Source organism: Vombatus ursinus, unplaced genomic scaffold, assembly GCF_900497805.2.
Source record: "Vombatus ursinus unplaced genomic scaffold, bare-nosed wombat genome assembly UNPS02009824.1, whole genome shotgun sequence".
NCBI lineage: Eukaryota > Metazoa > Chordata > Mammalia > Diprotodontia > Vombatidae > Vombatus > Vombatus ursinus.
The window spans coordinates 10,677,233-10,702,318 of record NW_020949602.1 but is presented as its reverse complement, the minus strand read 5'-3'; the positions used below and the strand labels follow the sequence as shown (position 1 = coordinate 10,702,318).

Sequence of the window (25,086 nt, the reverse complement as noted above, 5' to 3'; positions counted from 1 at the left end):
TGTGTGTGTGTGTGTGTGTGTGTGTGTGTGTGTGTGTGTGTGTGTGTGTACAAGACACTTATTCTCTTAATATTCTAGGCAATCCTCAATGGTGATAAGCTACAGAAGTGTCAACCTTCACTGGTAGGGAGAGTGTCCTCACCAGGAGTTCTCTTCAGCAGTGCAGAAATGGGTCCAGACCTCCCTCTACCCAGGTACAATGGACCTGGTGTTTGCTGTTTAGGTCACGTATGAACTCTATCTCCCACTCCATGCACGATGAGGGGTCCTAGCAGGCTACAAGCCCACTAGGAGTCAACCCAAAATGCTCAGGAGACAGAGGCTCAGCATCCTCCATAGGCCCCCTCTACTCTTCCCTGGTCAGCCCACCTGTGAAGTACTCAGGTCAATTCTGAGCACTATACAGGGATGTGGGAGCTATGAGAAATGGTAGAGAGAATGGAGGATGGATGTTTAACCTAGAGAAGAAAATGCTTGTTGCCTAGACAGAAGACCCACCCCGCTTAAGGATGACTTCCCTTACTCTACATGTAGTTATTATCTCTACCTCCAAGTTTTCTCCATTAGAATGTAATCTCCTTGAGGGCAGGGTTTTTTGTTTTGTTTTTTCTTTGTATCCTCAGGGTCTAACACATAATAAGCGCTTAATAAATGCATGTTAATTGATAGCAATCTTCAAATATAGGATCATAACTTTATAGGTGAGAGGGACTTTGGAAGCCATCAGGCCCAACCCCATCATTGTACAGATAAGAAGCACAAAGTGATTAAATGACTTGCCCAAGGTCACAAAGCCAGTAAGGATCTGAGGTAGGGTTTGAACCCAGATCTTTCTGATTCCAAGGCCAATGCCCTATTTATGACATAAAATCCATATCTGAAAGGTTAGCCTTTAAAAATGGACAGATTTTGATAGGGATTCAATGATAGATTTTAACTCAAAATTCAGAACCAAAGTTGCCCAATAATGGAAACAAAATACTTAATTAGATAAAGATAAAGCATTTATTAAGTGCTTACTATCTGCTAAGTGCTGGGTATATAAATCTAAGCATACAAGACAGTCCCTGCCTTCAAGGAGCTTACACTCCAATGGGAGAAGTCCACACAGAAAAGAATGTTAGGAAGGAGGTAAGAGTGGAGGTATGCAAAAGCACCACAGGATTGAGAAATGAGGTGGAGGCCTGGGTTCCAGCACGATGAGACAAAAGCTCACCCTTCAGAGCCCATTTGTCCCAGGGCAGAGTCCAAGGTTCCAACAGGAGGGAGATGAGAGACAATGTGTGTTCAAAGCAGGGGCTTGGATGGTTATCAAGAAGGATGCCATTGAGGGGACCTCAACATTGGATAGGAGACTGAGCAATAGAGTCACCAAGGGTCCTTCCCCAAAAAGGAATAGTCAAATGCTTTGAGTTTTCTATCTTTTACTGACACCATTGTTGTCAGGCTGACTGTAGGGAATGAGGAGAAGGAGGAGGAGGAGGAGGAAGGCTACATTCTGGTTTTCCTGGAGTCAATTACCAACTTGTTCTTTCTTTCATCAAAGAAAGAAGACATTTGGGTGGTTCAACCTAATATTTACCATCTCTAGCAACTGACTGACCCTTGAAGAAAAATGGAGGACAATGTATGGAAAAATGTTCTGTATTTTTGACTGGATGAGAGGTTTCATAACATTGTGTGTCACTCAAAATCTAGTTTCTAGTTCTTTTTTTCTTCTTTTCTTTTCAGAGGCAATCAGGGTCAAGTGATTTGCCCGGGGTCACACTGTAAGTGTCTGAGGCCAGATTTGAACTCAGGTCCTCCTGACTCCAGCCGTGGCTGTGCCACCGAGTTGCCCCAGTTCCTTGTTCTTAATGAGAAAATTCAAAATGGAGGACAAGCCTATTATGGGCAGTTTCATGCTTCAAAGAGAATGATTTGCATTGGTGAGAATAGAATGTCTCCCTGAACAGTCCCAAAGTAACTCTGTAAAAATATTCTGAACACAATTTTTAATTTTTTTATTTTAATTTTAATTTTAATTTTAACAAATCAATGATACGGGACCTGAATCCAAATCCTGCCTCAGACACTTCCAAGCTGTGTGACCCCGGGCAAGACATCGAACCTCTGTCTGCCTCAGTTTTCTCATCTGTAAAATGAGGAGGTTGGACACTGTGGCCTCTCAGGTCTCTTTTAGGGGGGACCTAATTAAATCCTAATTTATCTATTATAAATTAAATCCTAAATTTCTGATCCTATGAACTTGAAAAATAAAAATACAAAAGGAAGATGAAAAGGCCAAATTGTTCACAGTTGTCCAAATCCAACCCAAGCAGCCACGCCGTGGTGACCGTGACTGTCATTTCCTACCTCCGTGCATGGCGTCGATGCGGATCTTCAGCCGGTTGGGGCCCGAGAGTAGCTCCTTTAGGGCGCTGAAGTCAAAGATGTTCCTCAGCATGGTGGCATAAGCTTCCACCGAATCCACGATTTCCACTGATGAAACAAAGCAAGAGAGAGACGGGAAAATTAAACTTACCCTGAAACAGAAAGGTGACGCTGGACTTCTTTTTGTAAGGTATGAACTTCATTTTAAACAGAGAGGGATTTCATTAGTATAGAGAACAGCCAGGTGAGGAAATTCCTTCTATCAGAACAGGTGGGCACCAGCCAGGCTTACAGAATTGCCTAGGGCACTGAGAAATTATTCCCCCAGGGCCACAAATAAGTATGGGGGAGGGGGAAGGAACATAAAGGATGAGAGAATAAGGATTATAAATTCAGAGCCAGAAGGGCTCAGAGCCCACTGAGTCCAACCTCCCCATTTTAGAGATGAGGAAACTGAGCCTGCGAAAGATTCAGTCACTTGCCCAGGGCCACACAAGCAAGGAAGTGTCTCAGGTAAGAGTTCAACACAGATCTTCCTGATTCTAAGCCCAGGATGGATACACTGCATTACTGGGCTGCTTCAAGGTCTGAAAATGTGTCTACATCACCACCACCACCGCCCCTCTGCTCCCAAGCCTGGGTCACACTGGATTTTCCTTTTCTTTTATAAACCTAGGGTTTCATCAGTGTAGAGGACAGGAGATGGTGGCCTGACCCCTAAGAGTTTCCCAAAAGAAATGTAAGGCACATGAGAAATGTACGAAGGCAAAATCAGAGGATGAACAATCTGGTCTCAATTTATTGGGCGTACCATCGGACAAGGCACAGAACACTGTTCCAGAAGTCAGAGGACCTGAGTTCAAATCCTAGTTCTACTCGTGTGACTTGGTCGTTTTATTTTTCTGGACCTTAATTTTCTCATCTGTAAAATGGGCAAATTGACCTCAATTCCTCATGTCCCTTCTAGCTCTAAATACATGACAATATGAATCACTTTACAAATCTATTGTCCTAATGTGACTTTGGGGGCATAGCCCAGCTCTGCTTAGGTCTGGGTTTCAGTTTGACCAAGAAGGTTTGATTTAATTTCTTTATTTTTAAAAAAAATTTATCAATGCCTTTTATTTTTACATCATGGTCATTTTCAGGTATGTCCCTTACCCTTATAACACAGAAAAATAGTGACATCAAACCAATGCAGAGACCATACCTAATAGCACATACTCCATTCCACAGCCACAGTACTCCACCTCCTAAGGAAAGGAGAAAGTACACTTTCTCATCTCTCCCTTAGGACCAAGACCGGTCATTCCAATGGCACAGAGTTCAGTCTGTTTTAGTCTTTTGCTGGTAATCATAATTATAGTCATTATGTATATTATTTTCTGGTCTTGCCTACACCACTACATCAGTTCACATTAAGTCCTCCCATGTACTCTGTAATATTCTATCACATTATATGTATGACACCTATTATCTTATAATTTGTTCAGCTATTCCCAAAACTGCTACCCACTATGTTTCCACATTTTGTTGGCTACCCCAAAAGCTCCTGCTGTGAATGTGTAGGCATATAGGACATCTTTCTCTTGTTGTTGTCATTTAGCATAGATGCCCAGCAGTGGAACCTCCGACTCAAGGAGTATAAACATTTTCATTACTTTCTTAGGATCAATCCAAATGGTTTTCCAGAATGGGTTATACCAGATTACAGCTCCACTAACAACGTATGAGTATGCCCATCCTTCCCCTTTACATATGTTATCTCATTTATTCCTCACAACAACCTCATAAGGCAAGTACTATTATTATCCCCATTTTTACAGCTGAGTAAATGGAGGCAGTCAGAAGTTAAGTCATTTCCTCTGGGTCACTCAGCTAGTCTGAGCCAGGATTCAAACTCAAGCATTCTTCACTCTATGTCCAACACTCTATCTACTATACTATCTAGCAGCCCCAATATGTTTGTTCAGAGCCTTTGACCACTTATCTATTGGAGAGTCTGATTTAATGTTACTAAGACGGACCTTACAGATGATGGAGCCCAAGTCCCTTATTTTACAGGGGATAAAACTGAGTCCCAGGGTGAAGTGTCCAAGGTCAGAGAGCCCATCTCAGGGAACCTTCCACTACAAACAGGGTTCAGTTGATGTGGGAGCACACCCTTCTCTCCTCAATGGGAGATACAGCATGTTTCATATGTAGTTACATATGCCACTGGGTTTTCCCTTCTAACAAGGGCAGAATCAGTGGGAGCCTAGATATCACAAAAGGAGGGCTGTGCTATCAAAACAAAAGGCTTCAGTAAAATTTTAAATAAATAAAATAGAGTTCAGGCCATTTAATTAATGTACATGAAGCGTCTGAAGGGACAGGCTGTCTTCCAGAGCTGCCAAGTTCGGCTTTCCTGAGAAAACCTGGGGGCTAAGAATGCCAGGGATGAGCTGAGGAAAGGGCACATGCCTGTGAATGGTTTAAACTTGTTTTCCAAGTCAAACTGCTGCTTCCCAAGGACGCTGAGGTCGACTTTCAAGTCCGGGCAAATGGCATATTCTTCGATTGTCTTACTGATCTGGAAGATTTTCTCCGTGATGGCTTCAGGAGCTGGTCCTGGAAATTAAACAACAAAGCCTGGGTTACTAAGGGATAGTCATGGAGGGAATGAGGCATTCGGAAAACAAAGCTGCGCAATTCATCCGCATTAATGGATCCTGGTACTTCACATTCATTAGGAAAGAGATCATACAAGTTAGAGTCAGAAGGAAACTTGGAGTCTGTCTCCCGCATTTTACAAATGAGGAAACCAAGGCCCAGAGAATGAAGCGATTTATACAAGGTCACCAAAGTAATAAGGACCTAGGAATGTTTAGACCAGAGAAGGGAAATCTCGCATCTCTCACCTCTCTAATCCATCTTATACACAGGTGCCAAAATGATTTTCCTGAAGGGCAAGTCTGGCCATGTACCCAGAATTTGGAGGTGGGGGAAAGAGAAGGAAACAAGCTTTTATTAAGCACCTACTATGTGCCAAGCACATTGGAAATAATATTTCATCTGATCCTCACAACAACCTGGGGGGGGTTAGATGCTATTATTATCCCTACTTTACAGCTGAGGAAACTGAGGTGGACAGAGGTTAAGTTTTCCTGACTCTGGCCTCATGCTCTATGCACTGAGACATCTAGCTGCCCAAGGGATCCTACCCAACATGTTGGAGGGCCTTCCTTGAGTTCTCATGACACTGGATGGATGTCATGCCCATGCATTAGCTTTTCTTCCCTCAAATTCCACATTCCCTTATAATGGAGCTCGTTGGCCCCAAAGAGGTAAGGAGGAAGGAGGGGCCTATTTGTTTTCATAGAAAAGGAAGCAAAGGGACAAAAGAGCTAAGAACCTTACTAAGAACCTTATCCGTCGACCAATGAACTAACTCACCTCCATTGGATATGTTGAACTTGATTCCGAAATCTCCATTAGGGCCGCCGGGATTATGACTGGCTGTCAGAATGATCCCGCCAATGGCTTTGATTTTCCTAATGATGCAGGACACAGCCGGGGTAGAGAGAATGCCATTCTGTCCAATCACTAATCTTCCGATCTAGAAGAGAAATCCACACCAGACAGAATTTTAAACAGTAAGAAGCAGAATCTGCAAGATGACAGAGTGGATGGCCCGAGTTCAAGTTTTGTTTCAGATATACACTAGCGGTATTACCTTGGACAGGTCATTGAGCTCTGGAAAGCTCTAGGGGCCCCAAGCAACCTTTGAAGCTATAGATGAGCTGCCAGTCTAAACAGGTGAAGGGATATTCCACTCCAGAAGTTCCCTCTCTCAGATGAAACAATAAGTCCAGATCAAAACAATAATGCCCGGGTAGGGGGGGATTTTAACCAAATTCTTTCTGATTCCCAATTCAGCACTTGATTATCTACTTCACCACGCTCCTTGCCACAAATAAACCAGATGAATTATTGCCCAGAACAAAGTGCCAGGAAGAGACCTAAACAACGACGTCTCTATTCCCACCCAGTAGAGAGCTGAGAGTCTCTTAATAACGACACTTCAAAAGCCTGAACAAAATGTCTGAATGCATCCTCTGTGCAGCCGGAAGAGCTGAACGACATCATTCAGACCTCAGGCTATTTCTGAGACTGTGTCATTTCAGAACAGGATGACCCGGAAGGAGAGGAAAGATTTAGCAAATGAAAGTATTAATTTCAAGGAATAATTTAAGTTCCCACATATTCCAAAATATTTACAGCAACTTGTTTTTGGTAGCTGCAAAGAACTGGAAACAACATAGATGCCTATCTGTTGGGGAACAGCTGAAACCCACTGCGGTGCATGGATTTAAAGGATTCTTACTAAGTCACAAGAAATTAATAGGAAGAATTCAGAGAAGTAAAAGAAGAATTAGAGAAACTGGTTTAGGCTGAAAGGAGAGCCAGGAAAACAAGACATTACAGGATTACAATAATGTAGATGAGGAGAACGGCAAAACCATCGAAAATGAGTGCTGTGAAATTATAATGGCCAAGATTGGTCCCAAGGAAGCCGCATGAAAAGTCACCTGCCCTCTACTTCTTTGCAGAGGTGGAGGACTGGAGGTCTGGAATACTGGAGATATAATAATGCATTGGTCAGTTTTGCTGAGCTGTTTGGTTTCTTTTTTTATTCTTTGTTATAGGGATGGCTCTCTAGGAGGGAAAAGATGTAGTTTATATTGGGAAATAAAGGAAATGAAAAAACAAACAATATTAATTTAAAAAAAAACACACCTGTCTAGACCAGAGTCTGTTCTTTGGTCTCTCTTCCTATAAATCAACAAAGTACAATGGAAAGAGTGCTAGACTGGAATCATAGGTCCTAGGTTCAAATTCTGGCTCTGCTATTTACCACCCATGTAACCTTGGGCAAGTCACTGAACCGTTCTGAACCTTAGTTTTCTCATCTGTAAAATGGCAATAAAAATGTGTTGTTGTTCACTCGGTCGTGTCTGACTTTCACGGACCATAATGCCCATGGAGTTTTCTTGGCCAAGATACTAGGGTGTTTTGCCATTTCCTTCTCCAGTGGATTAGGGTAAATAGAGGCTAAGTGACTTGCCCACGGTCATACAGCTAGTAAGTGTCCGCGGTCAAATTTGAACTCAGGTCTTCCTGACTCCAGGCCTAGCACTCTATCCACTGAGCCAGAACACTAGTTGTGTAACCTTGGGCAATAAAAACAGCACTCTATAATTTATCTTTTTGGCACCTAGGAGAGCACCTTGCACACAGGAGGTGTTTAATAAATTCTTGTTTGGTTAATTGATCCATCCTGGATCTTCATATATTCAATTTATTGAAAAAATATTTGAGGTCAGGAGTAGAGGGTAGTTCTAGGTACCCCCAGCAGAAAACTAGATGGTCTGCCTGCAGAGGGCACAACACAGATAAACGTCTAAGAATCCACCCAGAGAAGGGCAGCTAGGTGGCGCAGTGTGTAGAGCTCTGGCCTTGAAGTCAACAGGACAAGAGTTCAAATCCAGTCTCAGACACATGACACTTACTAGCTGTGTGACCCTGGGCAAGTCACTTAACCCCAATTGCCTCATCAAAAAAGCAAAAAAAAAAAAAAAAAAGAATCCACCCAGGGACAGCGTGTGCTCTGAGATGCCCTCATAGGCTTGGGACGCTCTCTTTGGCTTCCCTGGCTTCCTTTCAATCTCAGCTCAAATTCCACCTTCTTTCAGAGACCTTCCCCAGTCCTCCCATAGTGCTAGTGTCTTCCTTCTGAGAATACCTCCCATTTATAATGCATCTCCCACGTCCATCGCTGTCTCCACATCTCTCCCATTAGAATGTAAGTTCCTCAAGGGCAGGGACTGTGTTTTTGCCTTTCTTTGTATCCCTAGCATTTAACACAGTGCCTGACACACAGAGTTTAATGAATTCTTCTTGACCTGACTTAGATTATGCCCAACTCCTAAATATTCCCACCCAGAGGTAAAAGTGATTTGTGTTTGTTTCAACATAACCACTAGACCTGGCTCCGATGGAGAAAATGGGATATGAGATTTTAGAGTTGGAAGGGACCTTAGAAATTGTCTTAACCAATTCCACCCTATTTTATGTATGAGGAAAACTGAGACACAGAGTGCCAAGTCACATACTCAAGGTCATACAGATAATGCCTGGCAGAGCCATGATTTGAACCCTGACTTGGTAATTCCAAATCTGGTTCTCTGGGATTGTGACCGTGAAACCCTCCTTCAGGTCACTGACACCTCCGGCTGCCTAATAGTCAAAGCTGCCCACCTCCTGACCCCTTAGCAAACATGTGGTTCGTTCCAGTTGCATCTCAACACTCAAATCAAGCACCTCGTGGTCCACAGTCTCTATGCTATACACAAGGGGATACCAAGGCTCACAGAGGTCCAGTGACTTGGCCTCCTGATTCCCAGGAGGGAAGGACAAGGTGGGACAAGAACAGGGAACATCTCATGTTTTCCTTTGGGATTTGGTGTGGGAAGTGAAGAAATCTGGAAAAAAACCTGGAAAACTACACTGGATCCAGGTAACAAGGACTCTGAAATGCCAGGGGAAGGCATTTCTCTTTTCCTATGGGCAAGAAAGACCTATTGATGGTTCTTGAATGGAGAAGTGGCATGTTCAGACCTGTAGCTCAGGAAGAATACCTTGACTACCTTGTGAAGGATGAAATGGAAAACCAAGCAATCAACAAACGATTTATTAAGTGCTAATATGTGCCCAGCAGAGGGAAGGCAAACATAATAAATGAAGCAGTCCCCTATTCGGATTGAGCATTCTGGGGCAGCTGGGTGGCGCAGTGGATAGAGCTCTGGCCTTGAAGTCAGGAGGACCTGAGTTCAAATCCCGTCTCAGACACACGACACACAGCTAGTACATCGTTAAAATTTAGAAGATAAGTCTTTGTACAACTGTGACAGCTGGGCATTGTGGGCGGGGCACCAAGGTGCCCATAGGTTACAGTAGGTGAACAGTGACCCTCCCCACTGCAAAATCTCAGCAGGACAGGAAGGAATGTTGAAGTCTTTTTAATTGACGGTTGCCTTCACTGCTCCCCAACCCCACGGGACAGCCAAGATCAGGTTTCTCTGGCCTGCTGGCCGCACACAGTTGTATCCTTCTCATGTCAAAACACATCACACTAACTACCGTGGCTATAGGATGGGCTAGCAATATTCCAAATGGGCTTTGCCAATCTTTGACTCTGTGCATCATAATTTCCTGAATATGGAGACAGTGTGGATTCACATAAGACCCAAGGGAAACTTGGCATTCATGAGTCTTATATTATACATTATATTCTATAATTCATTTAAAAGTATTGGGGAGGGGGAAGGGAAGGACAAGCCGAACACAGAAAAACAGACATTTAATTTACTGCTGTATTTAGTAATCTCTGAGATTTTGGAGTGGGGAGGGTCACTGTCCACCTACTGTAGTCTGTGGGCACCTTGGTGCCCCCCCCCAATGCCCAGCTGTCACAGTTGCACAAAGACTTAAGTCCTAAATTTTAAAATGGACAAAATTTAGGGCATATTAAACAAACAAAAATAAGCCCCCTCTATACACACACACACACACACACACACACACACCCCATGCTGAGTTTGATCAAACCATAAGATCAAAGACCTAGATCTGAGATATTAGAGGTATCAATAATAAAATGTTAAATAATAAAATTTGTTATAATTTAATAACTCAATCATAAAATGTTAAATGATAGAAATACTAAATAATAAAAATAAAACATAGTGCTTTAAGGTTTATAAAATGCTTTACAGATACTAACTCATTCGATCCTCACAACAACCCTGTGAGGTAGGTGCTATTATTATCCCCATTTTACAGATAAAGAAATTGAGGCAAAGAGAGGTTAAGTGACTTGCCTAGGGTCACACAACTAGTAAGTGTCTGAGCCAGGATTTGAATTCAGCTCTTCTTGACTCCAAGCCTAGCACGCTATGCACTATGACAGTTAGCTGTCATCTAATCTGATGCTCACATATTATAAATGAGGAAATTGAGGTAACCTATAAGTGTTTCATTATTATTATTATTATTGCCACCATCAAATGAGATGTATGTAAAATGCCTTGTAAACTTTAAAGTACATATATGCATATGTGTGATGCTATATAAATACTAACTATTATTGTCATCATCACCATCATCATCACCATCACCATCATCACCATCATCACCACCATCATCATCATCACCATCATCATCATCATCACCATCATCATTATCATCGTCATCATCATTGTTTTGGTTCAGACGTGAAATCAGTGGGGAACTCCCAGAACAGACACTCCCTTCACCAATGTAGTTTAGACACTCCTCTGGAACTCAGGGCCTTGGAGAGTTGTTAGGGGTATTTCGAGGGTAAGTGACTTGGCCAGGGTCATAGAAGCAGCATGTGTCAGAGGCTGAGCTTAAACCCAGTTCTCCCTGACGCTGCCCTTCAAAAGCTTGAACTCTTTTAAATAATTCAGTTGAGAGACTATCAGGCGAGCCCTGCCTCCTTAAATCAGAGGTTGCTTTTAATAAGTCATGCCCTTGAAAAAAGGCAGGGATAACACTGGGGTTGTGCTGCTGGACCCAAGGCAGAGCTGCACTAATATACCACTTAGCCAATGAGTATCACTTAAATGTATTATTTAGCAAACCTCTGCCTCGTAAATAAAGCCAAGTTCATAGGAGCTGCTGAATTACACATTCTCCCCACCTCTTCCCCACTCTTTAGATCCAACAGAGATGAAATGAGGCCAGATATATCACAGCAAAAGCAGGCAGCATCCTCTGTCCCCCCTCACTGGGCGAGACGGATGCTTGAGAATAATGTTCCATCTATTCTTGCTCCAAAGATTAAAAGCATCTTAATGCCATTCCCTTTCTAGCTCCCTTCAGAGATGAAATTTACAGCACATCATATTTTAGCTTCAAAATGTGGATGACTCCTAATCACTTCATATTGGAGCACCTTATCAGCAATGTTACACCCGCTGAGATGCATGGGGGGCACCTCACCCTAGCAGCAACCACCTCGGGTCCCAGTTCCAAAAGGTGGAATCTCAGAAAAGCTTGGATGCTTGGCTTGGTGGGCTGGGCTGGGTGGGTTGGGGGTTTTTTGTCTGGTTTGGTTTGGTTTCAATCTGGCTTTTGTAATCACACCTGCTTAGGGTGCCCCCGAAATTAAAGTCTAATGAATGCAAGGCTCATTTGCCTCCCATCTTTTGGGAGTCATCAAAAGATGGTATGCCATCTTTTGCTCCCAGGGACAGACTTTTTTTTCCCAAGTAGTGAATATTAAAGATGGTACTGCAGGGACGTGAAGGTCTGTCTGACATTTCTATGCATCACCTACAATATTTAAAATAGATAGCTACATGTCTTAATCCAACTAGGATTTTGCAGGGCAAACTAGAAATATGCCAGCGATGCCCGTGATTACCAACCAGGGCATCTGTGTCAACTGGTATAATAAGAGCAGGGCTTTTTGTTCTAATGAATCAGAGAAGCCAAGAGTTGGAGTCCTCGGATGCCCGTTCATCGAGCCAATATGATTTTTTTTTTCCAGGACACAAAGCTGCGGTTGAGCCTCCTCCCCAGCCCTTTAGGGGTTATTATCTCTATCCCACTGCACAAGCTCACTATAAACAGGCCTTCTTTGTGCACCAGGTTATTAGGAGCAGGTCCCCTGGCACAAGGGCCACTTGGAAAACTTACACCGAAGATTTTGCAATTCCCTCCCAAGATCTCTTCAGCACAGCCCCATCTGTAAGAAACTGTGGGTCCTGGGTTTTGTTTGCCTCTTTGACAAGTGGCTGAACTACAACAAGGAGGCCATTGAAAGAAAAGAAAACCCCTCTCTACACCCCCACCCCCACTCATTAGTACCAGCTACAGAGGATACAGTTCTCCTGGAAGCCCCTAAGAAAACAGTTCAGGGGACAATTTACAATGAAGTTTTGGGTGGTTTCTCTCTCTATCTCATCTCTCTATCTCTGTCTCTGTCTCTCTCTCTCCTCTCTCTCGTTTCCTTTCTTCTTCTCTTTCTTTCTTCCTTTATTTCTCTTCCTTTTTTCTCTTTTCTTATCTTTCTTTTTCTATCCTTTTTCCTCCCTCTTTTCCTCTTTTCTCTCTCTTTTGGTCTTTATCTTTCTTTTCTTTGTCTAGCTCTATTTTCTCTTTTCTATAGTTTTCTTTCTATTCTCATTCCTCCTGTCACATTTTGGTCTTTATTTTTCTCTCTTCTTTCTTCTTTTCTCTCTTTCCTCACTCTTCTGGCTTTATCTTTTGTTTCTTTGTCTCTTTTCTCTAGTTCTCTTCTTACATTCTTCCTTTTTTTCACATTTCTTTCTTTTCTCTTTTTTCCCTTATCTTTCCCTCTCTCTTTTCTCTTTCCTCATTCTTTGTTTTCTCACTTTTCTTTCTTCCCCTTCCCAACCCTCTCTCTTTTCTCTTTCTTTCTCTTCCTTGCCAAAACAAAATTAATAAATGACACATAAAGATTCCACAGGAGTCAGCACTACAGACAAACAGCAGCATAACTCTACCTTCTAAAGCAAATAGTCATACAATCTTTTTCTTAAAAGAAAGCAATTTAAAGACTACTTACATGATTTGACTCAATTCAATCCAGCAAGCAATGATTAAGTGCCTGCTGTGCGACAGACGCACAAAGACAAAAACGAAGCCTTTGGACATGAGAGGTGACCTTTGAAGTTACATTAAAACTCCTCTCTATTAGAAGGCTTGGTGGGCACTTCCAAACACACACGCACACCTGGTCATGCTACCCAGACTACTCCTCTTTCCTATCTATAAAATGAACAAACTCTCGGGAGAGCAAGGTAGCCACCAAGATACCCACCCCATTGGCGGCAGCCATCTGCACTATTGTTTCTACCGCTGATGTATTAAAGTATCTCCCATCTCCGCCAACCACCATGGAGGAGCCCTGCCGGTCTTTTAAGTCTATGCAAAAGAAGATGCTTTGGATAAAATTCTCCAGGTAGTTTGGCTTTGTCTCAAAGTAATAGGTCTTCTTCCGTAATCCACTGGTTCCTGGTTTCTGGTCCTGGTAAGGAGCTGTAAGAAAAGTCAACAATGGGAGGGGACCGTCTTCCATTTTTCTCTTTGTAAGGAAAATCTGAGTTGAAATCACATATTATCTTCCACTTGGTTCGGGTTGGCAGCGGTTATTTCTATTCCAGAGAGAGATGTCTATCCTTCCCCAATAGCTCCCAACCCCTGCAGGTTGCCAAAGGAGCTAAAGCTTTCATTTACTTGCCCTGGAAGTAAATGAATCTATCGCTGCTGCTCCGGCCACTTGAGGCAAAAGGAGGGGCATCAGTTGAAACAAAAAGGATTTCTCTGGGGCCCCCAAACTACTCAGAAAAGGGCCCTTCTGCAACTAGTCCTCTGCGATCCCCTGGCTGAGTTCTGCCTACTGAGTTCTGCCTCATTTTCCCCCTAGGGTGGAGATGACTCTAGAGGGTGGTGCATGGATAAGGGTTCGGTTACACACACCACATCAGTGCCAGCCTCTGCTTGTCAGGCCAAATGAAAACAGGGAGCAGATTCAGCCCAAGGATAAGGTACCCCCTTGTGGCTCTTACTGCCACCCCTGCCCTGCCACCCCCTTCACTGAGTCTGCTTTGGGAAAGCCATCTGGGAACGGCATTCTGAGGTTCAAGTTGTCCTGTGTAGCCCAGCAAGTTTAAAGGTCACTCTTAAAATGGAAGAGGCAGCTTGGAGGCCTCCTGTTTCCTTATAGCTAGTCTTGTCAATGAGATAACCAAGGGCCTGCCTGGTCCAAATGCTCATAAAGAGTTAAAGGGTGGGGGTGAGGGAATGCATCTCACAAAACAGATTTATTCCCTCACCACCAAAGGTTTGAACAAAATGGCATTCAGCACTTGAAGATTAGTGATGTACAAATGTTCCCCAAGTGCTGAAACAGCCCTTTATTTCTCTAACATATGGGAAAGGAGGGTGGGGGTAAGTGCAGACCAAATATTTGAAAACTCAAGTAATAACGGAATAAAAGCCAAGTTTCCTAAATTTATGAGATTTAATCTGCTTGAAAGAGGGAAATCTGACATGAACCCAAGGCCAAAGAGAAGGACTTGAAAGCTCTATAGAGAAAATGGCCCAAGAGGGAGACGCAGTAAGGAGCTTGGCTAGAGAGCTGACATTGGAGTCAGGAAGACCCACCTCTCATATACGCTGTCTATTGTTCACTTCTCAGTGCCTAGTCAAAGATCTCAGACTTTAAATTACAGAGAAGATCCCAACCTACACTGGTATAGGGGTAGAGATAGGGATCTCTAGATATATAAATGGATGGATAGATGAGAGAGAGAGATAGAAATAGAGAGAAAGAGAGAGAGAGATAAATAGATGGAGAGAGAAAGAGATGAATGGATGGATGGATGGATGGATGGATGGATGGATGGATGGATTGATGGATACCTTATTCTACTAAGATACAGATATATCTATATATATTTTTGTCTATAGATCTATATCTATCTAGATATGTGTCTCCCTCTACCCATAAAATCACAGGTCTGGTCCAAAAAAAAGTCTATGAGGTTCTAAGAAATAATACCTTAATTAGTTGAAAGTTCTCAACCCATTTGGACAGCTAACATTTCTGTCACACTCTTAAAACAGTAATAAGGAAAGTAACTCCCTTTTTACAGATGAGGAAGCTATGACCGAGAGAAGACATGTTCAAGGTCTCACAGCTCACAAAAGCCTGAGGTAGGATTTGAACTCAGGTCTTTGTGACTCCAAGATCATCATCCTATCTGTTGTTGCCACCTTGCTGCTGCCTGGTCATTGAAATTATACTAATTATTTATTTAAACACATACATGTACACTCCCCTCATGGCTCAGCAGCAGATGGAAATTAAAAAGCCTCCCTTTCAAGGTTCTGAGGACCTGAGCACGTTTCTATAATAAAAGCAAATTGAGGATATTTATGCAATATTTAACAGCCTTTGCAAGAAATGCCTGGAGGAGTTGAGGTTTTCAAGGGAAGGATAAATAACCCTTTGGGAAACAAAATCTAGCTATCTAGATTCTAACTGCTCTGTCAAGCCAAGGTTAGAAAGAAAACAGACACAGAATATTTCCTTGAATTCTCCTGGGCCAGGAGGGATGGGTATCAGAGGGGTTGCTCAGTGCTTGAAACAGCACAGCTAAAAGTACATATGTTGAAGCCCTGGAGCAGGAAACAGCTGATGGAGCCATCGGCTGCCATGTGCAAACAGGCAGGCTAGGTTGGCCCAAGTGCAGAAAACAGTTTGATTCCTAACTTTAAAAGATAACAATCCTATTTTTTAAAATTAAAGTTGAAAATGTATGCGTTCAGAGGCAATTTAATTAATTAGGTAGGGGGAAGGAGGGTCTGTACCTGGCATTTCACTGAAATAGGGAATTCCCAAGGGGGAAAATCCATGCAGAGCCCCAACTGTCCCACAACCTTACTAAGTTTCACAGAAAGGTCCAGTGACTTGGCCAGGGTCCCATGATATGTGTGTGGCAGTATCAGGTGCCAGAGATAGGTCTTGAACCTAGAAGCTCTCTATCCATATGCCTTTGCTATCTCTCAAAGGATTTTTAAAATTAATTTTAAAAATCTTTTATTGATTTTACAAGTGGAGAGTTTAAAGATTCATTTTTTAAAATTAGATTGTTTTAATATCTTCAATTCCATAAGTATTTTTTAAGGTGTTATTGTGTGCAAACACTCAAGATGCTGGTCACTGGGGATAAAAAAACATACAAGAAATTAAACTGTGCCTGCCCCCCAAAGAGCTTAAATTTTATAGCTGGATTATTGGTTGTTGTTTTTTTTTTCATTAAACACAGCAGCTTGTTTAAAACTCAATGAGAGTTCTTTGAAATTCATTCCACTCTTAAAATATCTGAACATAGTTCTCAGAAGAAATGTAACATATCATGAACATATTGAAAGAAGGTTCCAAATAACTAAAAATGAGAAATACCTCTGAGATTTTCCTCACACTCAGCAAACTGGCAAAGATTACAAATAACGGTGAGAGTTAATATTAGAGGGGCTTTGGCAAGACAGCACACTAATACATTGTTGGTGGATCTGTGAATTGGTCTACCAATTCTAGAAAGCAATTCAGAATTAGGTAAAGAAAGTGACTAAAATGGCCATACCCTTTGCTCCAGAGATGCCACAGCTAGGCATGGACAGCAATGAAATCAATGACCAAAAAAAAAAGGCCATGGATACACCAAGATTTCACTTTAGGGAGCAGTGGGGAAAAAAAGGAGATATTCATAGAGTGAGCACAGATAACTAAATCGTGATACATGAATGTAATGGAATATTACAGACTTTAAGAAATGAACCTGATAAATACAAGGAAATGTGAGAGGACTTCTATGAACTGATACGGAGCAGTGTAAGCAAAACCAGGAAAATAACAAACACAATGACAAAAATTGGAAAATGGAAAGAATAACTGCAACTAAACAATTGAAACTGAGTCATATGACAAGATAATGACCAGAGAGATATGAGAAAGCATCTTCTCCTATTTCATTGCAGAGATGGGAAACTAGAGTGTGGAACACTGCACATATGTCAGATTTGGGGGATATGTTGCTTAGCTCTACTGAACTATTTTTCCCCTTTCTTTTTTATCTTGTGTTATAAGGGGGGAGGGGTACAGATACACTGGGAAATGTAGGTGATGTTAAAATAAAAGACATCAATAAAATTATAAATATTTTAAATCAACTCTACTACTTATAAAATTTCAAATCAAGCTTTTCTTAGCATTTGGGCAGGCTCTGGGGTATCCATTTACAGAGGGGTCAAATTGCTGTCACCCAAGATCATTTCTAATGTTACCAGTTGCAGTAAGGTGTAATGAAAATACCACTAACCTGGGAACCAGCCTACTTGGGGTCTACTCCTGGCTCAGCCATTAACTAGCTGTGTGACCTTAGATGAGTCATTTAAACTCTTTAGCCTTTACTTTCCTCATCAGTAAAAGAAAAGGATTGAACCAGATGATTCTAAGATTCTGCTGAGCCCTAAAATCCTATGATGGATTCTGCATATGAATTTGGACATGGCTGGATAACGCAGTAACTGCCCTTTGTAGATTCTAAGAAAGCCAGTTTCCTGAGCAAGGCCCAAAAATCCCGTGACAAAAACATACTTCCCTCCCTTCATTGCAGAGGTGAAGAGGATTAGAAGTGACCCACAATGTCAGACACAGATGATATATCGTTTGCTTTTGCCGCAGTGCTCTTTTTCTCTTTTTAAATCTTTATCCAAAGGATGGCTCACCAACTGGAAAGAGGAATATATTTGGAAGTGAATTACACCCAAAAAATCAGGAAATATTTTTATTTTTAAATTAAATCTGAAACAACAAGAACAAAATACTTAAGAAAGAAAGAAAGAAAGAAAGAAAGAAAGAAAGAAAGAAAGAAAGAAAGAAAGAAACCCCACTCCAGATACGAGGACATTTTGGCAGAGTTTTGCCTTTCTATCTTAAGCCAAGGTTGATCCTCCCAACTGGTATCATGCTACCAGTATCTTTTTTGGTGCTGGTTACATGCCAACCCCCCCCCCCCAAGTAGCTGTGTTTGAGTGAGACTGGACTTTTAGAATCATATTATGAACAACTTCATGTGCCTGGCGCTGAGTTAGACACTCAGTACAAAACTAAAGCGGGTAGCTATGATTCTCCAAAATAAGCCTGGCTCATAATTTCATGGACAGTCTAGGATTGCACACCATATAAAAATATTACTAAAAACGGCAATGCTAGATGGACTGTGACATATGGTAAAAAAGAAAAGGCATTAAAACATTAAGCTCTCTAAGACGCACACGCTAAGTGGGACAGCTATTAAGAAACTCATTTGTTTTAGCTCTCTCACCCAAAGGTTGAACTTTATCTTCAGAAACATTGCTGCTGAGCATAGCAAACCCAATTTGGCATAATGAATTCTCCTAGGTTGCCAGTACTCCTTCACAATGACAGAAATTACATTTAGCCCATATGGGCCAGTTAAAGATGGCTCCCTTCAGACAAGGAACTTTTATACCAATCGGAGGTCTAATCAATTTTGTGATGGCAGAGTTATGAACCCTTCCTCTCCTGGTCTCTCTGGGGCTCCAGCTCCTAATCAGGCTGAGGCTGAGACAGACAGGGGCAGATGTGATCTAAGAATCACAGACCTATAGTTAGAAGACACCTCTAGTTCAGCCCTCTCATTGGACAGATGAGGCATCAGAAGCCCACAGAGGTTAAGTGCTTGACCCAAGGTTACACAGATGGTACGCATCTGAGGTGGAATCTGAACCCAGGTCCTGATTCTAGAGTCATTGCTCCTTATTTCTAGGAGAATACAATGGAACAGGCAGCCTCATGATGGAAGTCCTCAAGCTTAGGCTCCATGACCCATTGGTAAGTATATCACAGAGGGGGATTTCTGTTCAAGAACTGGTTGGTGAGATGGCTTCTGAGGGCCTGCCCAGCACAGAGATTCTGCAATTCTGGGATGGTCCAACCCCCAAAAAACAAACCCTCCGTGAGGGGAGGCTCAACAGTACACAAATCATTTACAATATCATTAATAATAATGATAGCATTTATAAAGTGCTTTAAGGTTTGTATAGTACTCTACACACATTATCTCACTTAATACTCACAATAGCCCTGGTAAGAAGGTGCAGTTCTTATCTTCCTCATTTTTACAGATGTAGAAAATGAGGCACAAGGAGGTGGTGACTTGCCCAGATTCACACAGCTAGTCAGTGTCTGAGGCAGAATCCAAACTCAGGTCTTCCTGACTCCAAGCCCAGCTTGCTGCCTCAGTGACATATATACAATATATACACATCCCTAGAGCACAAGATGGCTTATGCTAAATGACATGAGATGTATAACTGGCCTTTGATGGAGAATCAACAAGCTTTATTAAACACTTACTGTGGCCCAGACATTGTGCTAAATTACTGGGATACGAAAAAGCACAAAAACAGTCCCTCCCCTCAAGGAGCTTATATTCTAAAGGGAGACAATATGCAACCAATATGAACACAGAAGAGAGATAGACAGTTGATAGATAGATAGATAGATAGATAGAAAGATAGATGGATAACTACGTAAATAGATATTAAAGATAGAGATGGAAAATAGATGACAGATCTAGATAATAGATACATAGATAGATGGATAAATAGTTAAATGATAGATACATAAATAGATAGCTAAACAGATGGACAGGTGATAGATAAATATATAGATAGACGGAAAGATGGATGGATAGATGCATACATAGTGTAGAGGAGAGGTAGTTTCAGAGGGGAGGCACTAGTAATGGGGTGCGAGGGAGTCCACTCATTCCTTGGGGAATCACAGAATTTCAGAGTTGGAAGGGTGGACCCTGTCAGAGGTCTCCTAGTCCAACCGTCCCTGACAGAGAACCCCTCGATAACCAACATGCCGCCCAGCCTTTGATCAAAGACTTCTGCTGAGAGGCCCCGCCTGCCTCTTTGGGACAATTCTAAGACATTACATGCTTTAGTTAAGTGAAAATGTATCTCTTCCTAACTTCTACCGACTTTTCCTGGTTGGGCCCTTTAGGTTCAAACAAGATTCACTGAGTCTCCTTTTCCCACGACAGCCCTTTATCCTGGGATGGGTCAGGGGCATGGAGAGGAGGAAGCTGTTGGGCAAAGTGACTTCCGAGGCCCCTTTGAGTTCTGTGATTCTGTGGCCCTCTGATCAGCCCCCTTCAGCTGGAAGGGACAGGGAAGTCTTCAGAAAGCCAATTGTGGGCCCAAGCCCGTCCGTGCCCCAGGAGGCAGCAGGATGCACCACAGCTGTTGACACATTTCAGACACAGCCAGTGTGGGGGTTTGTTTTGTGAGACTCTACTTATCTGTCCTGAGGAAGCATTTTATTTTATTTGGGGTGGAGAGAGGAAATGTTATGGGGAGAGTAATAGTGATACAAAAAAGGGGAAAATAGTGTCAATAAATCCTTAAACACACACGCAGTCATACACACATGCACGCACACATACAGATACACACACACATGCACACACACACTCAGAGAAAAAAGGAAGCTGCTCCAAAGGGGACACAGACCGGCAGGGTTGGAACAACCTCATGAAATTTGAAATATGCAATTAAAAAAACCCTACTCTGTGCTAGTGAAGCTTGCTCAGTCCTCTTTTTATGCTCTTTGTACGGGGAAATGGTCATGTTTGCCACTATCAAGTTCATAATACTAAAAAGGAAATTTTTTAAAAAATAAATAAATCTATGATCCTATCATTTCTATGGTCTCTCTCACAGGTCAAAGTATTTTGATTCTGGGGCATAAAATAGGTCCTCATTTAAATATGGTCTATACTTGCTTTTCTTCTCATTTGGACCTTGGCTCTTCTGCCTAAGGGAGAGATGGTTCTTGAAAGGGGGGGGGGGGGGGTCCTTTTAATCCCTGGCCAGCTGGCCCTGCCTCAGGAATATTCAGCTCCCCATAAACTGCCTGCCACTACCACTGATGAGCCCGGGAGGAGGGTCCCTAAGACTCCAGAGCTGCGGCAGCAGGCATCTCCGACCTCCCTGGGACCCTAGCAACGCTACAAGGCACGCTGGTGACTCTGGGGGCAGCAAACTCCTGGGTTAGACATCGCTGGCAAACAGTGGGCCTGGCCTCAGATAGTGCTGGCCCCTGGAGACCTCCAGACTTGCTCACTGGCGAAGTGAAGACCCCTCAGCCTGCCTGAACCTTTGCATGTTATTTATGGATCTCCATCTGGGGCATTTCTCCAAGGTCTAGACTAAAAGACTAAAGTGGCCTGGGTGGAATGCTATCTGATCAATCAACAATCATTGAGCATTTACTATATTTCAGGCACCGCATTAGGCACTAAAGACTCACACAGGTAAAAATATCCCTTGCCCTTAGGAAGCTTACAATCTACTGGAGAAGACACGGACACATATAAGTATATACATAATATACAAAATGAATTAAAGGTCAATTTTTGGAAGGGAGGAACTAGCAGCTGGGGGTGGGGCAAGGATCAGAAAAGGCATAGTAAATGGTATTTCAGCTGAGCTTTGAAAGAAACCAGGAATTCTGATTCCCTTGCCAAACATGATCGACAGCGGGAAGGCCTGGTCACACCCAGGTCAGATGAATTAACCTAAATTCTAGATACCCTGATGTATGTTTGTTCTTGTGGCCAATATCTGATCACAAAAACCCTTTCATTGGATTTTCTATCACTCTCTCAGTCCCCACCCCTGAGAACTTTGTAGGACAGGCTGACATTCCTACCACCACCACCCCAAGCTTGGAATGTTCTCCCTCCTTCACCCACCTCCTACAGAAGCCAGACCAAAACTTCTTGTATTAACTCATCTGGGTACACATTGTTTATGTCCAGTAGAATGTAAGCGCCTTGGGGGCCAGGAATTTCATTTTATCTTTGGAACCCTAGCCTCTAGCTCAACATCTATTGAATTGAATTGTTGACAGGGAAGTTTTGTGGACAGTGAAGACTAACCATCAATAACAAATCACCCCCAATCTAAGCGGCAAAAAGTACATAGACCATACCCTGAAATATCTCCCACACTGCACCTCTTCCCATTAAAATGATGGGGTCGCCCTAATGCCCAGGGAAGAATTGTGTTATAACTTGGACACACACATCTACGCCTATAGCTTTATATGTTTTTTTCCCCCTATATGCATCCCACCCTCTGCTGTCTCTGTTTTCAATGACTAGCTAGGAGAATTGGATATCAACCAGGCTGATGTATATTCTATACTACCAGCATCTGAAATGGTGGACTAACAGTAGGCTGGCCTCCACCACATCCCTGGGAACCCCTTGAGGAGAGGGGATGGACCAGCTTGAGTATTTTTCTGTAAAATTCCTAGAAACCAGGTTTGTAGGCCCCTTAAATATCACTCATGCAATAAGTCCAATGGCCCACCGGGTGTGGTTACTCTACTCCACACCCACTTTCGTGGTCTTTGCTATGATGGTCTTGCCTCAACCCCAAACCATAGCCTCTGAGTTCATCTCCCACTTTTCCTTATGTTCATTAAATAGGAAGAATATATTCTTTATAGCATCTTTCACTCTGATGAGTATTGAAGCCACATTTAGTACAGTTGACTGTCAGGGAAAGGCAAGAACATGGGAACCAGTGCATGATGGATATCCCCCAGATTAATGGCAGTTTTCCACCAACACCATCCACAAAGCCTTAAAGTCCAGAGAAATATTTTGGATGGAGGGTTGGTCTATGAAACTGTTGAGTCAGGAGGAGGCCTGGTGGCCTTACAGTGCCACTTGATGTCAGGCAGGGGCAGGAAATCAGCTGACATAAAAAGGCCAAAACTTGAAAGAATTAAGTTGAGTCAGAAAAGTGGTCAGCTTTTTAGATCTCACTATATTTTAAATTGTGACTTGAGCAGGGGCTATGCCTTTGCCATCTGGCCCCTTCTGGCCTTTCTGGTTTTTTTATACTTCACTGCCCTCTTCCCAGGCCATAATCTATCCATCCTGGCTGAGCTCCCATTCTGCGCATACTCTATAGCCCGCCTCCTTCTTTGCCCTGACTGCCCTTCATGTCTGCAATGTTGTCCCTCCCCATCTCTGTCTCTTAGAACCCCAAGTTTTCATCAAGACTCAGCTCGTGGGCCATCTTGTACATGAAGCCTTCCCACCCGCTAGGGTCTCCCTCCCTAAACTACCTCATGTTCACTTTGTATATGTAAAGGTGAGGCTCCATGGACCCACTCAATCAAGTTACTCTGCTTGATATAACATAAGTGGCTGGATGCTGCTTCAGGGCATTTTAACCAGGTGATACAGAAGTCTGTTCTGATTGGTGGAGGGCTCCACCGTTTCTTCATCCCTATAAGGCTCACATGAAACAGGTGAGCTCATTGGAAATGGAAGATGCCAGTATCTGGGTGGCAAAGGAAGGCAATTCTCTGAGACTTGGGAGAGGGAAGGGGAAGAAAAGCCATGGCCTCAGCTGTGGGCTTGGCCACCACCTTCCTCCTCCCCTTTCCTCCCCTTGGCCTGAGAAGTGCCGAGTGAACTTCAGAAGGTCAGAGAATTGGGTCCTTTCCTTGATAACATAGAAGTGCCCTCTGGGCAGTAACAGCCAAGAGCAGGGCCTGCCTCCCAAGCCAAGGACAGAGGGGACTCAGTGAGGAAAGGAAGCCTGATGGTGCCACAAGCCAGCAGAAAAGCTATGCCATCCATAAAGAGAACTTCCGAGTACCCCACAAAGTGGAGAAAAGAATTCCCAGCCACCAGGGACCGTGAGTTACCTGCTGGCTACATGTGCCCAAAGCCTGAGCCCACTGTCCCATGGACCCTCTAGGCACATGCAGGAGAGTGGGTTACAGACTTTAAGGGGATGTTTGTACCAACTATTCCATTGTGGTAAAGAACTCTTTCCTAAAAACGAATTAAGTCTGGGACAGCTAGGTGGCACAGTGGATACAGCACTGGGCCTGGAATTAGGAAGACTCATCTTCCTGAGTTCAAATCTGGCCACAGACGTTTGCTGACTGCATGACCCTAGATAAGTCACATAACCCTGTTCGCCTCGTTTCTTCATCTGTAAAATGAGTTGGAGAAAGAAATGACAAATAACTAGTATTTCTGGCCAAAAAAGACCCCAAATGGGGTCATGAAGAGTCAGACACAACTCAACAACAACAAAATTAAGTCTAGCTGACTGATATTAGCTGATAATCCTGGGGGGGGGGGTGAGCACACCAGTGGAGGCTTAAAAACTGGAGCATTAGAAAGACACTCCCCCAGTACCTTAAAGGTTACCCCTGGAGCCCTGAGGGGTGACACAGGCACTGTCCTTTGGGGAGTAACCTGGGAGTGAGAATGAAAATTTGGGAGAACAGACCGGGACCTCATGCTACATCCATAATCACATACACATTTACATTCATACACAGATGTTTCCCCATACTAGGTGCATGCAGAGAAATATTTATGTCGTTAAATGTGGATTCCCCAATTACAATATAAGATCCCTGAGGGCAGGCACTGTCTTTTGCCTCTTTTATCCCCAGTGCTCAGCACAGTGCCTGGCACAAAGTGCTCTTAATAAATGCTCGCTGATTGGCTGATTAAGCTAAGAGAGGATCACCAGAAGGCTAGCCACCCAGCGATGACTTTTTCCTAACTTACAATACATAACTTGCCTCCGCACATGTCACGGTCCAAATAAACTGACCTTCTTCAAAGTGAGACAAGCAGAACCAGGAGGACAATTCATACAATAGTCACAACATTGTAAAGAAAAACAGCTTTGAAACACTGAAGAACTGATTTGTACAATGTCCAAGCTCTATTCTAGAGGACCAATAATGAAGGATGTTATCCATCACATGACAGACAATGGAAGGGAAAAAGGAAGGAAGGAAGGAAGGAAGGAAGGAAGGAAGGAAGGAAGGAAGGAGGAAATGAAGGAAGGAAGGAAGGAGGGAAGGAAGGAAAGAAGGAAGGAAGGAAGGAAGGAGGAAAGGAAGGAAGGAAGGAAGGACAGAAGGAAGGAAGGAAGGAAGGAAGGAAGGAAGGAAGGAAGGAAGGA

The 25,086-nt window shown here is 43.0% G+C and overlaps 1 protein-coding gene across 1 annotated transcript in view; it reads right to left on the bottom strand.

The window, feature by feature from the left end:
* PGM1 (phosphoglucomutase 1) overlaps window positions 1-25,086 on the bottom strand; it is a 76,776-nt gene that overhangs the window by 30,775 nt on the left and 20,915 nt on the right. Inside the window, exons 2-4 of the mRNA XM_027852733.1 lie at window positions 5,809-5,971; window positions 4,837-4,983; window positions 2,356-2,481 (exon numbers count right to left, since the gene is read on the bottom strand). Coding sequence (XP_027708534.1) covers window positions 2,356-2,481; window positions 4,837-4,983; window positions 5,809-5,971 — 436 coding nt within the window. The remainder of the gene's footprint in view (window positions 1-2,355; window positions 2,482-4,836; window positions 4,984-5,808; window positions 5,972-25,086) is intronic.